The sequence below is a fragment of the Corvus hawaiiensis genome, chromosome 10 (genome assembly GCF_020740725.1).
Source record: "Corvus hawaiiensis isolate bCorHaw1 chromosome 10, bCorHaw1.pri.cur, whole genome shotgun sequence".
Lineage (NCBI taxonomy): Eukaryota > Metazoa > Chordata > Aves > Passeriformes > Corvidae > Corvus > Corvus hawaiiensis.
In genome coordinates, this window is record NC_063222.1 from 21,495,359 (window position 1) to 21,511,241 (window position 15,883).

Consider the following 15,883-nt stretch of genomic DNA (forward strand, 5'->3'; position numbering starts at 1 on the left):
AGGAAAAAGATGGGATTCATTTATTCTAGCCTGGGAAAATATAGTCCAGGACCATCAACTTTGTGGTTCCCATGAGTACTGGTTGGAGTAATTTCTGTACCTACAATATTCCTGTCTCACTATTGAGACATTTCTTTGGATGGGCCTAAGATTGTCCAAACCATTTTTTAAATTGGGAACTAGGAACCTGAGTCATTCAGATGCATTTTATTTGATACTCTTTCAAATCACAGTGGGAATCTTTGCCTTGATATATATTTTTTATCTCTAAACTTTGCTAAATTTTCAGATTTTTGAGAAGATACCAGCTAAGGAAATCTCACATAGCTAAGCAAACTTGCTGTGTCTTTCACATCAAAGAGTATGGTAATGCAGTAATTCAGAGAACAATGACAGAACCTTTCTTATCCATTGGTCAATCAGGAATACTGCAAATTAATTTTTGTCAATACAAGACAGGAAAAAATCTAAAAGTTATCACAATAGGTAAATTTATAAATACATACTCTGCCCATTTTCATTGGATCATAGAAAATAAAGAGCCTGGAAATATTTTGCCTCCCCTTTGTTTAACTGCTTCAGCATATTTTTAAATACTAAGAGTAAAAATAGCCTCTTTGACAAAATGCAGAATTTTCTGCTTGGAAGCAGTCAGATGATATGAACATTTTTCCCAGTTGTCATTCCACTTAACTGCTGCAGATGATCTGAGAATGTGTTAAATGTGTTCAACTGGTCTGAAGACTTTTGGTTCCTCCGAGTACTTCACCAGCCTTAAGGTGGCAAAAACATTGAAATGAGGTTAATTGACACCGGTGGTGAAAATACTAAAACAGAATTAAAATTAGATCTAGGAGCCTTGATCCAAAGCCAGGTTTTCAGAAAGGCTCAGTATCAATTTAACCCTCCTGCCACTGAAGCCAGTGAAACAATTGCTACTAATGGCAGCTGATACAGACTCAGGCCTTCAGCAAACACTGTGTAATATTTACAATTCTCTTTCTCAAGACATCAAACTGCTCTGCTGTCAATATTGGTACCGCAGCATTGGGGCAGTGCCTGGTCCAGGTGCTCAGTGCAGCTTTGCTGTACCAGTTTCAGAAACCCCTCGTGCTGAATGTCCCCTGAACGCCATAGCTTGGCCCAAACAAACAAATATTTTCCTATCATTGCAAAATAACTGTTGGTCCTGTGTCCAAGTGCTGTAGGATGAGTTGAGAGACCTTATACCAAAGCTGGTCTTCTACTCATTGCATTTTCCCTCCTCCTTTGAGTCACTGTAGATGGACATTCAGGGTGGCTACTTGAGAGCAGAGTAATTCACCGGCTTTTTATGTGGAGTGCAAACACAGTGAACTTCTGTGTTAATGGTAAATATGTAACTAAACAGCAGAATTTGAATTTAAGTCCCAAACCCACTTATAGGCTTGCTTACTATCTGCAGAAATGTGATTTGATGTTTCCATACCATTGATTCATAAGGGATTTTTGTGGGAAAAATGCAAGCAAAAATCCTAATATAAATATAATACATATATATATAATTATTTCTATAAATTAAGCTGGCTAAAAAAGGCATGACTAATTACTTTTCAGTAGTTTTATTGATTTTAATCTGAAGGAGAGGGAAATTTTCATTTTTTTTACCTCATGCTGAATCTCAAAATTACTGCTAGTAAAAGCCTGATCACATGATTTTTATTTCAGTGCAGCATAGATTTGAGCTGAATGAGAAGCAGTTGATGGAAGCATCTGTTGAACAGGATCTTTTTAGGGATTCAAGTGCCTCTGGTCGTGGCTAATAAGTGTTAAAGAGGGAGTGATCTGATTCATTATCCCAGCCTTTTCAAACCCTAAATGGACATTTCATCACAATCTCACAATTATTTATAAGAATGAGTTTTCTTCAAGACTGGAATGTGAGCAAATTCTGAAGTGGTGTAACAGAGTGGTCAGGGGCTGTTCACTTCTATTACCTTGAGTGAATCTCCTCTCCAAGACTGAATGATTCCCAATTTATTTCCTTTTCCACAGAGGAACATAGCAGATACCTGCACAAATCCGATAATTGCATGATTCAGACAATCCTGAATTGAAGACTGAATTCAGACAATCCTGAATTTCTGCCTGAAAGGAAGAAAGTATGCTTTCCTTTTTCCAAGCACCTAAGGGGGGTTGCAGCAAGCCATGAAATCACAGTCTAAGCTCTATTTCTCCAATCATGCACATGTGGAGCAGTAGCAAAATTGTCAGCCTTGTAATAAAGACTCACACAAAACTACCTGGACCAGTTCATAAAACTTCAATTAATTTTGATAAGCACCTTGCTCTCAAATGGTTCTGTCTAAGCACCAATAAATTTATTTGTGCTGTTGTCTTTGACATAAATAAGCTGAAACACTGTGCCCCCAGTGCTGTCAGTTCACTGAAACACTGGCCATATCCTTGTAGGAACTGGAGATTTTTGGAAAGGCTCATAGTGCTCTGTAAATATTCTGCATTGGATCTCCTTTTCAGAGTCCCATGACTAGTGTGGAGGCTGAAAAAGTAGCACCTTAATTTGGATTCTCCCCTTCTTTAATTCTATTTCTATCTCTTGGCATCATTTTCTAGTAGCCACTTTCCTTCTGGTCGTTGCTAATCTCATTTGTCGTGCTAGATCTTGTCTGGTTTTCATAATTTCTGTTTCCCTTGTACATGCATTTTTCTCTCATCTTTCAGCTGAATATTAATCTCACTGTATGGTTTTATAATCCCTTGTAGATTCCTCTCACCAGCAGAGTATACAATGCAATATTAACATTTCTCCACTATGTCAAAAAGCCCAATTTATATTACATCCCTTATGCAAACACCCTCTGTCTAAGCTTTGGCATTTCTCTTTCTCATAGCTGAAAATGCTGCTGAATATACCAAAGTGACCAAAGCTTGCTGTCTTTCAAGCTGTTTTATCTACTGTTTTTCTTTTGCATATGCACTGAGTTGATTTTTCTTTTTTTTTCTTTCTTTTCTTTGTCCAGGGACTTGCAGCATTAATTGCCTTCAAATTTTATGTAACAATTTGCTGTTAGCATCAATAAGATGGAGTGTAAGCTGCTGCAAATCCTGCTTCAAATAGGACATACACTGCCTCTGAGATAAAGGGTTTTCTGTTGACAAAATGCATTCCAATATAAGAGATGAAATTTAATTATATGGAATTCCAAACAGGAGATGCAGTATGTCAGTCCGTGTGATTATTAATAGAACTAATACTGCTCAGCAAACTGACAGACTCAGACCACTGGTAGAAAGAAATTAAAATTTTTTTAAAAAACAAAACCCTTTATTTTAAAGTTGTGTTGTTCATTTTCTCTTTTCCTCCATTTCTTCCAGTCTGACACAGAGTTTTGGGATAAAATGCAAGCAGAATGGGAAGAAATGGCTCGCAGAAACTGGATTTCAGAGAACCAGGAAGCACCAGGGCAAGTCACCATCTCAACCATTGAGAAGGTAACACCAAGTTTTTTATTGCAGTACATCCTCCCTGTGCAACTTTGAGATGAGCCTCAGCTATCCCAGGGAACCCAAGGAAACTCTTTGGACACAGAAGCTGATTTTACCCAAAAGAGCTCATCCTCTTTAATTGCCTGTGAGTGGGGCAGATTTAGAAGACTTTACCACAGTGAGAATCTGTTTAGACTTGCACACTGCCTGCATTCAGCTGAAAGGATCACAAAGCAAACTGCTGGATTATGGGCACTTTTGAAGACAGGAACTTAAGGAAAAACACCAAATAAAACTACCTGGGCTGGCACATTCAAACACTGTTGAAGATAAGAGTTATGGAGATTCTGTCTCTCTTCTTCATTCCTTCCACTCCATATTTTAATATGATTTCTATTATGGAGCTGATATTAGCACGCACTTTTCACACTGCAGTGACAAGAGAAAAGGACAAAACTTAAAGGAATACTAAAATAAACTCAGGTGCTTGCAACACTGTTCTGTATCTGGAAGGTTAATTGAAGATTTCAGGATTTTAACTGAGCAGCCATGAGGTTGTGAGCACTGCAGGGACTCAGCTGCTTGGTGTGTGTATTTTACCATCAGATTGGATGTCCTGGGCTCAGAGGTTCAGTTCTGCTGTTAGTGCAGGCACTGTGAGTTGTTGACACTACCTTTGATGGAGAGCCCAGCCTAAGTACCAGTAAGTATAACTTCAGAGCTAAAATAAAAATAAAGAGAGTCAAAACATAAATGTCCAGTGATGTGACTTTTTACACTTTCTGTCATTGAAATTCCACGGGGCAGCTTGTGCCATTTCCACAGAACAAAGGTTGTTTACATCCAGTTGGAAAATGGTGAGTCATTGCATTTTTTAGACTTGTCATTCCCTGCAACTTGTTGTTCATCACGGGTCCATTATCTCTCTTCTCCAGGGTTATTATTTCCACACTGAGAATCCCTTCAAAGACTGGCCTGGTGCTTTTGAGGAAGGACTGAAAAAAATGAAAGAAGGTGACCTGCCTGTTACAATCTTATACCTGGAGGCTGCAATTCTACAGGAGCCCAACGATGCAGAGGTATTCACTGCTGTGCCTTGTACTGGCAAAGGAGAAGGGAACTCCCATTAGCATGGAATGATGGAATGAATTCTGGGCTCAAGCCTTTGCTAGTCATGACTGACTGAAACATTGGATTCTAAAGGTTGTGAATTAGTGTATGCCTTTAAATAGATAAAAATGAGTTCTTCATAGAATGAGAATCTGATTTTGAAATACTGTTGCTTGAAATATTTCAAACCTTCCCTTCATACCCTGATGCTTCCAAACTATCTTGTAAACACCACTATTGAAAAGATGATTTAACAAGACTGTTGAAAAAACTTATTAAAGTTATATCAATTTCTTCAATGCTGCTGTTTTCAATGAGTTTATATTTAAAGTCTGTTTTTTGTGAATTAAAAATATTTGTGCTGTAAGTGTCTAGGGCTCTTTGAATCTACTGCTACATTAAATTAAACAGCATATTTCAAAAAAGCAGAGAATCCCAAACTCCCTAGAACCCCCTAATATATATATAATATACAACTTAATAATACTTCTTCTCTATTTTCCATAAAATGGTAGCAAAATTTAAAATGTACAGCAACTCAAATTTAAGAAATCAGCATGTGATCATACACTGACAGAATACCCATGCATTCATTGACTATAAATATTTATTAGGCCCAAAGATATTCAGAACTGCATTGATTGGGACTGTTGGTGTGCACACTGTAGAAAAATCTGTGGTTAGTGCTGGACAGATCTGCTGCTTTTCCTCACCTTTGTGATTAACAGTGATACTAGTTGTAACTCTGTTTGCAGTTGGATGTATTTAACAAACTAAATGATGATTATTTTCGCAGGCCTGGCAGTTCCTGGGTATAACACAGGCAGAAAATGAAAATGAGCAGGCAGCCATCGTGGCCCTCCAAAGGTAGATGGAGATCAGTCCTGAATCTGGGGTCTGATGAGTGCTGGTTAATGGAGACCTGGGGATATTTAGTACCATTCCTATGTTGGAATGTGAAGCATTTATTTAGCTGAGTAGAGCATTGACACAGATATGGAAACTCCCAGTGACTTCAGAGGGATGACTAGTGATTAATATTTCTGTTTTATTAAATAAGTGCAATATTTCATGGAGTAATTTAAGTACATGAACAAAAGAAAACTTACATGGCCTAATAAATATGACTTAGGCATGATGCAAATGAAGTGCCTTTTTTATATTCCATCCACTTGGCATATTTTCTGTAGTCTATCCTTTAATGAAGAGGTTTTCTTAATTGGAGTGAGCTCCCTTCAGCTGCTGAATGCTAAACTGCCAAGATTTTTAGGTTGATAGAGATGTGAAGATCACAGAACTCTTGTACCTGAAATGTGAGCCCCAAAATATCAGCATCATTGTTATTATCTTTCTGTAATTGGTTTTTGTGTTTCCATTTGATTCAATTGCATCAGCACTGTTAACCATGAAATTATTTCACCTAGGGATACTCAAACTTATTTATATGTCACTTATTAGCTTACCTGGATAGAAATCCAAGGGGTTGCCTGATGTAGGCGCTTACTCATCCCAAGTTTTCAAAAGAGCAACAGTGATGATTGTGATTTTCCTCATATTGATTATTTTGGAACAATTCAAGCATTGTGCTTGGCTGCAGAAATATCTCAATATATTTTTTATTTTCTGCCTAGGTGCTTGGAACTGCAGCCAAACAACCTAAAAGCTCTGATGGCCCTGGCTGTGAGTTACACCAACACTGGCCATCAACAAGAAGCCTATCAAGCCCTGAGAAACTGGATAAAGCAAAATCCAAAATACAAGTATATAGTGAGAAGCAAAAAAGGGTCCCCAGCACTTACCAGGAGGATGTCTAAGACAGCAGATGAAAGGTAATTGCAGTGGAAATCCTCATGGTGGAAATTTTAGTGATATCCCTAGGACTGGGGATGCCTGCTGTGTCCCCTTGCTCTGTAGAAGTCCAGCCTGTTCCCTGTGATGGAAGAACATGTCTCTAACAGCAGGAGAGGGAAACCAACAGAGAACATTTGGTTTAATGACTGAAGGCTTTATCTTTTATGCCATCCCTGGAAGTTAAAAAAAACCTAAAAAACAAAAAAGCAAAAAAAACAGTTAAAAAAGGATGCTTCCCTTCAAATCCCATCACTTTCCTCTGTCTCTGTCTCCTGCTTCAGTATTCCCACATCCTGCAACTTCATCCTTCAGCTGCTTCCACATCCATACTAAGCCTTTATCCAGCTCTACATGTGTGTGTTCTTCCTACTGTTCACCATTTTTCCCATATCCCAGCCCAGCCACTAGAATCCAGGAATGAGCCATTTTGCAGTGCAACGTGGCTTCAGTCCACTGAGAATATTGAGAGGTGGCATCTGCCTGTTTAAAAGCTGTTCTGGTTCTAACAAAGAGACAACACAGCCATTTGATTTGTCCTCAGCCATTTTAAATAACAAAACAATTCATGGGTTGGCAGCCCTTCGTCATGATTTCATGAGGTCAATAAACAAGTACCTCTGGACTGTGAGATGCATAATGAAGTCATTAAAGGCATAAACATGATTTACAGAACTTGGGCTATCTCACTGCTTGTCATTTTGAAGACAGGCCTTATGTTTTACCCTTATCACTTACAAGTCCTGGGTTGACAAGATAATTTCATATGAGCAAAAATAAAATGTGCAAGTTCTGCTTAATTGCTAAGCGTGTTATTCTACTTCGGCTTCATCCTGCTGACATCTGGTGCTGTCAGTGGAAAGGTTTCAAGAAGCTACAGTGGGCACAGAAGTCTTATGTTAGGCATCTTTCTTCGAGGGTCTTGGCTGGTCCCTTATCTATTCTTCTTAAGAATGGTACTCTTTTTGCCACTAAAGAATTCTTTTATGTCCAAGAAACTCATCTAATTTGAATAGTTTTAAAAAACCTTCATGTCCTCCCACTTGGGTTCATGGCTGTACTTTGACTTCATTTCATAGATGAACTTTTTTTGTTTCAGATGTGAGTTTACAACAGCACCCTGATGTAAACCCCTGCCATGATGAAGAAGCTCCTTTACAAATTTTAGGAGTACAACACTTCTGATAAATCCACTACAAGAATTTTCATTTCCAGCTATGCAATCAACATTGAAATATTTGTAGATAACTGTATGATGGGTCTTTAAATTATTTTTCACCCTTGTCTAGCTCATTACTTGAAGAAGTAAAGGACTTGTACCTGGAGGCTGCTCACCAGAATGGTGATATGATAGATCCTGACCTGCAGACGGGACTTGGGGTTCTTTTTCACCTGAATGGAGAATTTAACAGAGCAATAGATGCATTTAGTGCTGCTTTAACTGTTCGACCAGAGGTACATTTTATACTTTTACATTTTAAAAAATTTAGTTTTACAGGCCATTTCCTTTCTCCTGTCTGGATCAGGCTATTATTAATGAGATGTCACTTCTGCCATTAAAATTTTAAGACCTGAAATAGAAATGTTAATTACAAGACAGTCCTGTTTAGAAGCAGATTTATGCATGTCCAATTCCTACCTGTGTGCTGATTAATGGTATTAGATATATAAATTTGCCTGTGATCACGAGTCAGAACCTCACATTCCTTGTCATTTAAGATACAATACTATTATTTTCTGCAGACCTCCTTCCTTTGCAAGCAAAATGAGATATTATGTCTGATTTTTGACACCTACAGTAGAAAACTCCTTTTCTCACCAGGACTATACGTTATGGAACCGCCTTGGGGCAACCTTGGCAAACGGGGATCGCAGCGAAGAAGCTGTGGAGGCCTACACACGAGCTTTGGAAATACAACCTGGCTTCATCAGGTCCAGATACAACTTGGGGATAAGCTGCATCAACCTAGGGGCATACAGGTGAGTGTGAAAAATGTGTAAACAGAAAGTCAGGCATCACAAGTGCCAAGTGAAGATGCATTTTCAAGCTGGAGGTATCTAAGAAAAAAATAATCAGAATATAGCTACATAATCTCAGCTACTGTAAAATGTTGTCATAACTTTTCACAAAGGACTAAAAAGCATTTTTTTTAGCTCTAAGTGCAAATACTTTTACAATCAGTGGGATTGTTCTCTCATTTAAACTTAGTCCTGCGCTTCAGAGCTTTTGTAAAAGAAAATACAAGAGCCTGTCTTTAAAAGCAAAACTTCAGTTAAACTGCTTCAAGTAGTTCATGCCATTAAAAACACTTGCAGTACATCCTTCAGGAATGAAGGTGATATTCCAGGGTCCCAGCTGTCAGGTTAACACAGGGAAGATGAAGGGGAGTGTTGCTGCAATGAGGACAGTACCCCCAAATGTTTGGTCAGCCTGAGTTTTGCGTTACCAAAAGCCATGCCCTCCTGCTTAATGAAAATCAAACAAGAACACACAAAGAGACTGATGAACTGCATTGTAAAATAATGTATTTGAGCCTGGCATGGAACTTTAGAAAGTTTGCCTGTAGTTGTTAAGCAAATTATATTGTTTGCTTCTTTCTTCTTCTTCCCTACAGAGAGGCTGTCAGCAATTTCCTCACTGCTCTCAGTTTGCAAAGAAAAAGCAGGAATCAACAGCAGGTTCCCCACCCTGCACTATCAGGCAATATTTGGGCAGCACTTCGGATTGCTCTGTCTATGATGGACCAGCCAGAACTATTTCAAGCTGCCAACGTGGGTGATCTAGACATTCTCTTAAGAGCTTTTAATCTAGAGCCGTAATAAAAAGGATACAAAAATTGATTAAATTGTATTAGAAAACAGAGAACTTTTTTATTACTCATCCCCAAATGACCACATTTTCCAAAAGATCATGACTGTAGATCAGTAGGGGAATTCTTTCAGACATTATTCATAAAGGAAAAGTTCAAAAGCACAAAAATAGTGTAAATAAATTCAAACTCAAAGGATTGAAATGAGCTGTGGCTAATCTGACAAAACCCTGAACTAGATGAAAGAGCAATTTCTGAAGAATTTTCATCCCATGCAAGCTATATCTCTCTATATACATACAGCTGTAAAAAGAAAAGTATCTTAAGAAGAAACCTAGATAATGGTTATTGCACATTAGAATGGCAAGCAGTGCATCCAAGGAACCTGCTTAGTAGCTCATTGCACTGTGCTGACACCACTTTGCCCCACAGTGGGGATTCCCTATCCTTTGGTTTCTTTGATGAAAAATCTTCTCAAGGTCCATTTTTAACACAGCTCTGAAAATAGATGCATGTAAAAAGAATGTGTTTGGTTTTGAATATATTCATTAGCCAGCAATCAATTTTTTTCTTCCAAAGGTACCTTGAGTAATTTGGGCCCAGTTCTGCAGGCTCATAAGCCATGTGCAATGTCAAGAGGAACATTGTCCATGGAGGGCTATGGGATGAGGCCAGGTACATTTGTGGAAGCCAAGTGTTGCCAGCAGAAGGGGCAATTTGCACTGGAATTGCAGCTGTTCAAACCAGCTGTCCTTGATCTCGGACAGTCTGAAGGAGCTCATGGCAGGGTCTGCACCTTTCTGTGTACTTATGCACTTTAATCTTTTTGTAAAATAGTGCTATGCTTCTATTTTAGTTACCAACCACGGAATGTACAGGATGGCCTTGTTGACAGAGAGGACCAAATATCATTTCCTGAAACGTAACAAGAGGGTTTTCAATATTCTTATGTTTAAAAATGCAAATACTGTATAAACTGCATTAACAACTAGAAAGATTATTATATGCATCCATCAGATAGAACACATATACATGCATGTGCATGCACATACATGTTGTATGCAAATGATGTCATTTCAGAACATAATAAGCTACAGATCTTTATTGCAAATGAAGAAAAATCTTCACAGGAGTTACTGCCTGCAGACCATGCTTGAGGGAAAACCTTCCCTGAAGAAATTGGTCTATATAATGCTTGTAGGATTGAGACCAAGGATTGATGGTTGTCTCCATGACCTCCATGATACCAGAGAAAATCCTTAGATAACACCAGTATGCATAGCTACTTGCAGATGTGTGTATAAACACACCATCTTAATTTTCCCTGGTTGGATGAATGGGGAGCAGTGTTGGGGCAGTACCAATCCCTGATGAATGGATTGATTCAGCTACAATCAAACACATTTAGCTCAGGGTGAATGCATCAATCAAAGAAGGAAGAGAAATTTTTAGGAGGTGATTTTCAGTTGCTGGTATTTTAAATATTTTTCCTGAATAGTGAGAGATAAAAAGTGTAATGATATGTGTTGATCTGTGGTCAGGAATTCAATGTGCAGAGTAGCTACTGGAATGTGTTAAAGTGGGACAAATAGCAGATTTCCTATAAACAACATTAAAAGAAAAATCCAGCTCAGAGGGATAAAAAAAGAAATCCAACTGCACAGATCACAGAGAAAGATGCTCTGTGGGAGTTGGACAGTTTCACCAGTACAAACCTAAAGTTTCTTGCAGCTGTCTGTTATTTTGAGACACCACTTAAAGGAAAATTCCATGTAAGACAGCATAATCACTGCATCTAATCTCCATCTATAGGTTGTTAAATTAAAATAATTGTCATCAGAAAAATAAAAGGCTTATCCCTCACTCTCTCCCACAGAATAGAGATGCTGAAACAGCTACAGAATTTTTTTAAGAGTGCTTTATTAATTCATTGTTTACACATATATTCCTGTTTATCTATCAGGTGTTTCATAACTGATTCCTGCAGCTTTCTCTAAGGATGGGGCTGCCTGGGAATGTCACTTTAGCTAAGTGGGCTGCTGTATGCATATCTGCTGACAACAGTTTGCTCTTTTGCTTTGACAGCGATGTGTGATGACAGCTCTTTATTGATAAGGCAGAGCAGAAGGTGCAGTGCAATTGAATCTGGGAAGTGATAAGAGAGAAGGGAGGCAGCTTTGAGAAGAGGCTGTAAAGCAAAGGCATATGTGCTTAGATTTTGCTTGATGCCCTGCCATCACACAAGTTCTTCTAGAATATCCTTTGTGCTGTGGTGTAGGATAATCAGTGCTAACCCAGAGGAATTAGCTGTTCAGGGACATTATTTTCAGAGCTTCCAAATTAAAAATTAAAAAAAATAAATAAAAAGTTATTGACTTCTCAGAGTCAGAATGACAAGGGTTATTTGATTCTCATGGCAGTTCACTAAACATCTTTTCCAGCCTGTACATGAGTAACACAGAAATTGTTAGGAAGGCCTAATGCAAGTCCAAGCCTCTCCAAAAAGAACAGACTGAGTAGGTAGCTTTTGATTTATCCTGGGATACACTTCTCAAAACTACATTTATCTGCTGAGATATGTCCACACCCATGGGACTGGCACGAGTTGTGTGTACAACCTTGAGACAACTCACCAGGGCTGAACTCTGCCTTCCCAGGGGAGGCTCAGCCCCCGGCCCATCTCAGCTCTGCTGTACAGGACATGGGCTACAAAGCCTGTCCAAAGAGGTGCACAGCCTTGGAGATTATCCCAGCTGCTCTCTCCTGTTGTAGGTAGCCTATGGCCAGTCAACCACGTGGCACTGACCGAGGCACTGGGAAAGGCTAAAGCAGGGCAGGCTGATAGGGACAGTGACACATCTCACATACTCCTGGCCTGGTCAGTGTGGGAGAGTGGCTGGAGACTGAGGTCACCTCACTCTAACAGGTCAGGCCCAGCAACTCTTGGGACTTCTGGGAACTTGCTTAGGATCCTGGGCTTTATCATGCTCTGTTAGCCCCCTCCGCCGAGCACTGTCAGTGCAGCAGATGGGATTAGATACAGCTTTGAGCTGACCTCCTCTTGGCGTTCCTTAAATATTCAGGGCAAGTTTGTCTTCTTGCCTGGAACAGCAAGAGGAAACATGTGAGGAGGCTGCAGCATATTAACAACCTGAATAGAAAATTCATCTGCTTCTGCTTCTAACCAAGCATGAGGTGGGATAAATAAGGCGGGTGCTGAACAGTAGCAGATTGAGCCTGAGAGTGAGAGACAGCAAATCTGGGTCCTGTTCTCAGCACTCCCTGGGAGCTCGACCCAGTCAAAGCCTCCTGCCATCCCTGACTTGCCCAGGTATGCAAGGAAGGAAGACGGGAAATAGCATTCCTTGCACTACCTGGGAGCAGGGCGGTGTCACTGTCTCACACTGCAGGGGCGAGGGCACCACTCTGCAGGGTAGGAAGGCAACACAAACACGAGGTGGCTCAGGTCTAGGGAAGCAGTTTCACATCCTGACTATCAATTTCAGCAGAGGAGAGACTCAGACATTTCAGGATGGTGTACAGCATCTCTGAGGTGAGGCTCAATTAGAGTGCTGCAATGGTGTATCACCATGTCCCACCCCTGTTGTCCTTTCTTGTTACTCCTCTTTTTCCAGAGGTGATTTATCACTGCCAGGTAACTGATTCCAAGTTTTTGAATCTTTTTTTTTTTCTATTTTATATTTCATGCAATTAAAAAAATGTTTTCCTAACCCCAGCTTGGGACTGTCCTCGTCCTCTGCAAAGCTTTAGGAATACTTGTGACCTAGAAGCCTGATCCATCAAGCTGCTGAACACTGTAAGCCTGGGGTCTGCACAAGAGTGCTCAGCACTTTGCAGGATCAGCTCCCATGCAAGTATTCCCAGGAGAGGGCTGGCTCTGGTACCACTGCACAGGCTGAACAGGCAATCACAGGGATTGTTTTGGGAGTGAGGCTTTGCAATGAAGGCAAAAGGCTCATTTCTGGCTGACCTCTTTAAACTGAGGAGCCTCGTGGCCGCAGACTGGTTTATGTCAGCTTGAAGAACCGATTTGACTTTTAGGCAGACACATAAACATATCTGTATCTAGTGGTAATTTCTTATGATCTGATAAATCACTGCACTTGTAAAAACACCGAGGGGGAGGTTCAAATAACACAAAACCTCACACAACAATAATGCATGCAACTACATTAACCAGTAACCACTATGCAATATTAACCCCGAGCATGCAGCAATGCTACCTGAGCATGTGTTTACAAAATGCATGCAGAAGGCTCACACATAGGGTATTCTTAAACTGTTGATTCATATCATCTGTGGAATATTTTAAAAGTCCTTTGCATCTGCCAAACTCAAATCTGAGTTGTTCATATTATCTGGAACAGGCTAGACCAAATGCAGAGCCCTTTTAAAATCCCATCCTTAGAATTCACTTTGTGTTGTGGGTTTCACGTTTGCTTCAAGTGTTTAATTAATAACAGACATCTGTAGTAACAGCTTTTGCAGACATGTTTTAGTACCCTCTCCAGAATTAAAAAGCTAAATCTTCACAGCTTTCACAGTGAAGCTGGGTTGTTTGGATTTTCATATTTTCATCTCTAGTCTCAACCACAGAACAGCCAGGTATCCTAGGAATATCCACAGAGCACAGGCCTCCATGGCAGAAATAACAACTGCTGCCATGACTAGCAGAGCCAAAGCCTGAGGCCTAAATCAGTGTCTGTTGGAGCCAGTGAGAAATGGAGCAAAGCATAAATTGGTTGTAGATCTCTTTTGCCCAAACATGCATCTGCAAAATGAGACATATTAGTTATTTTCGCATGAATTACCTGCACAGTTGAAAAAATGTGATTTCTGGTCACCAGTGTTGTCAGCTTAGCAGTCTGTACAGTGAATTTATGTAATAAATGTTAATAATATACCAAGTATTCACAAAAATGGTAAGACAAAATGCACTGCACGTTGTGAAAAAAAAATGGTGGATATGCAATACAGTATTATCTACTATTCAAACCTTACCTAGGCTAGAATCAGATTCCTTCATTATGGTTCTACTGGTTTTTGGACTGGTGAAATAAATCAGAGAACAGGAGTGCCATGCATGAAGACATCACTGACACTTTGAACAAACGCAGGCAAAACGAAAAACAGGCATGTCAGAGAATCCATGGGAAGTTTCAGAGCCTCAGCCCACAAAGTAACAAGTATTAGACAAGGGAAAGAGACAGAAGGAATCTAAATTTTCCTAAAATATGCTGTAACTTTACAAATGCTTGCAATATGTGACAGCCCATTGAGCAAGCTTGCATGGTCAAGACTTGATGTGCTTTGATCTCTTTTCCCCTTCTACATTTACAGAATGCCATCAACATTGGCTAAACCTTTAATTTAAATAGCCTTTTTAATATCAGTAAGCTATTGTAAATTCAGAAAAATTAAAAAAATTTATAAATATATTTTATATATCAGAGTATAACATATCTAGAGTAAAATAAAACTATATAGTTTTGAGAGGCATTCTGTGTGGCTTCTTCTATATGCTGTAAACTGTTTGAAAACCTTTGCAATCTTGCATCAGTTCTTTTGGCTTTATTTTTAAGCCAACATAGAGGAAAGAAGTGATTATAGGGTTGGCAGATACTTTCACCTGGGCCATCTGAAGAGCCCTGCTGCTGCACACACTTCCAGTGCTCCCTGAACTCCTGGTGTCCGTGGGGAAGTGCAGGGGCAGGGCTTGGCAGCGCTGCCGAGGTGGGAGCTCAGCCCGACACCTGAATGTTTACATTCCCTTCCAAAGGCTCATATTGACCCAGATTAAGAATCTGAATGTAAGAACATACGGGGTAAAAGATCCGTTTCTTACTACAGGTAACTCTGCCTCTGTATGCTTAGTGCATTATCAGCTGTGTATAATATCAAACACAGACCTATAGTTTACTGATGCTTTAATTTGGTGTTTCCCTGCACTGCTGTTTAAAATAATCTATTTCCTCAAAAAAGAATGATGTGCATACTGGATGTGTTAAATTTATTAAGGTCATAGATGACTATTTGCAGAGCACCACACTTAATGTAGTATTTTTGTACTGTAATGGAAGCATGCCTTCCTTGGGTTCTTTTCCACATATTAAATTGTATTTATTTACCTGTATTTATAACTGTGCAATTTTTAAATATGTTTTAAAAATAAACTTTGTCTGTGGCTTCAAATATTTCAAAATCTCTTTTCAACTTGAAAATGGTCTTGACTTCAATTATGTGAACTGAAAGAAGGGATCTAAGTCTCCAACTGAAAGGATTTTTTCAATGTCTTCTATCGTATTGTTTACAAAGTGAACATACTTCTCTGCTAAAAAGCTAAGTCCAAAAGATGCTTTTGTTCTCATTTTTCCTAAATTCATTGTTACTCTGAGGCAGAGTTATTTTTAGAATTGATTTTTATTTCGGCATGTTGATCAATTATACTTACAACTGGAATTTATACCAGCTGAGGCCTGGCCCAAAGGGTTCTGTACATACAGCCCATATGAGGAAAAATAGGAAAAAAGTAGATAAGCATTTTTTCTGAAGACCATGCAATAATTAAAACAGAAGCAGTAATACCACAAAACAGCTTTTATGAAAAC

General features: G+C 39.3%; 1 protein-coding gene across 13 annotated transcripts in view; it reads left to right on the plus strand.

The window, feature by feature from the left end:
• Nucleotides 1-15,461, plus strand: part of PEX5L (peroxisomal biogenesis factor 5 like) — a 108,166-nt gene extending 92,705 nt beyond the window's left edge. For all 13 annotated transcript variants that reach the window (XM_048314827.1, XM_048314826.1, XM_048314830.1 and 10 more), the window contains 7 exons: nucleotides 3,376-3,492; nucleotides 4,422-4,565; nucleotides 5,393-5,463; nucleotides 6,228-6,425; nucleotides 7,734-7,899; nucleotides 8,267-8,424; nucleotides 9,060-15,461. In XM_048314827.1, the coding sequence (XP_048170784.1) occupies nucleotides 3,376-3,492; nucleotides 4,422-4,565; nucleotides 5,393-5,463; nucleotides 6,228-6,425; nucleotides 7,734-7,899; nucleotides 8,267-8,424; nucleotides 9,060-9,264 (1,059 nt within the window). In that variant the 3' untranslated portion in view covers nucleotides 9,265-15,461. The remainder of the gene's footprint in view (nucleotides 1-3,375; nucleotides 3,493-4,421; nucleotides 4,566-5,392; nucleotides 5,464-6,227; nucleotides 6,426-7,733; nucleotides 7,900-8,266; nucleotides 8,425-9,059) is intronic.
• Nucleotides 15,462-15,883: the final 422 nt, after the last annotated feature.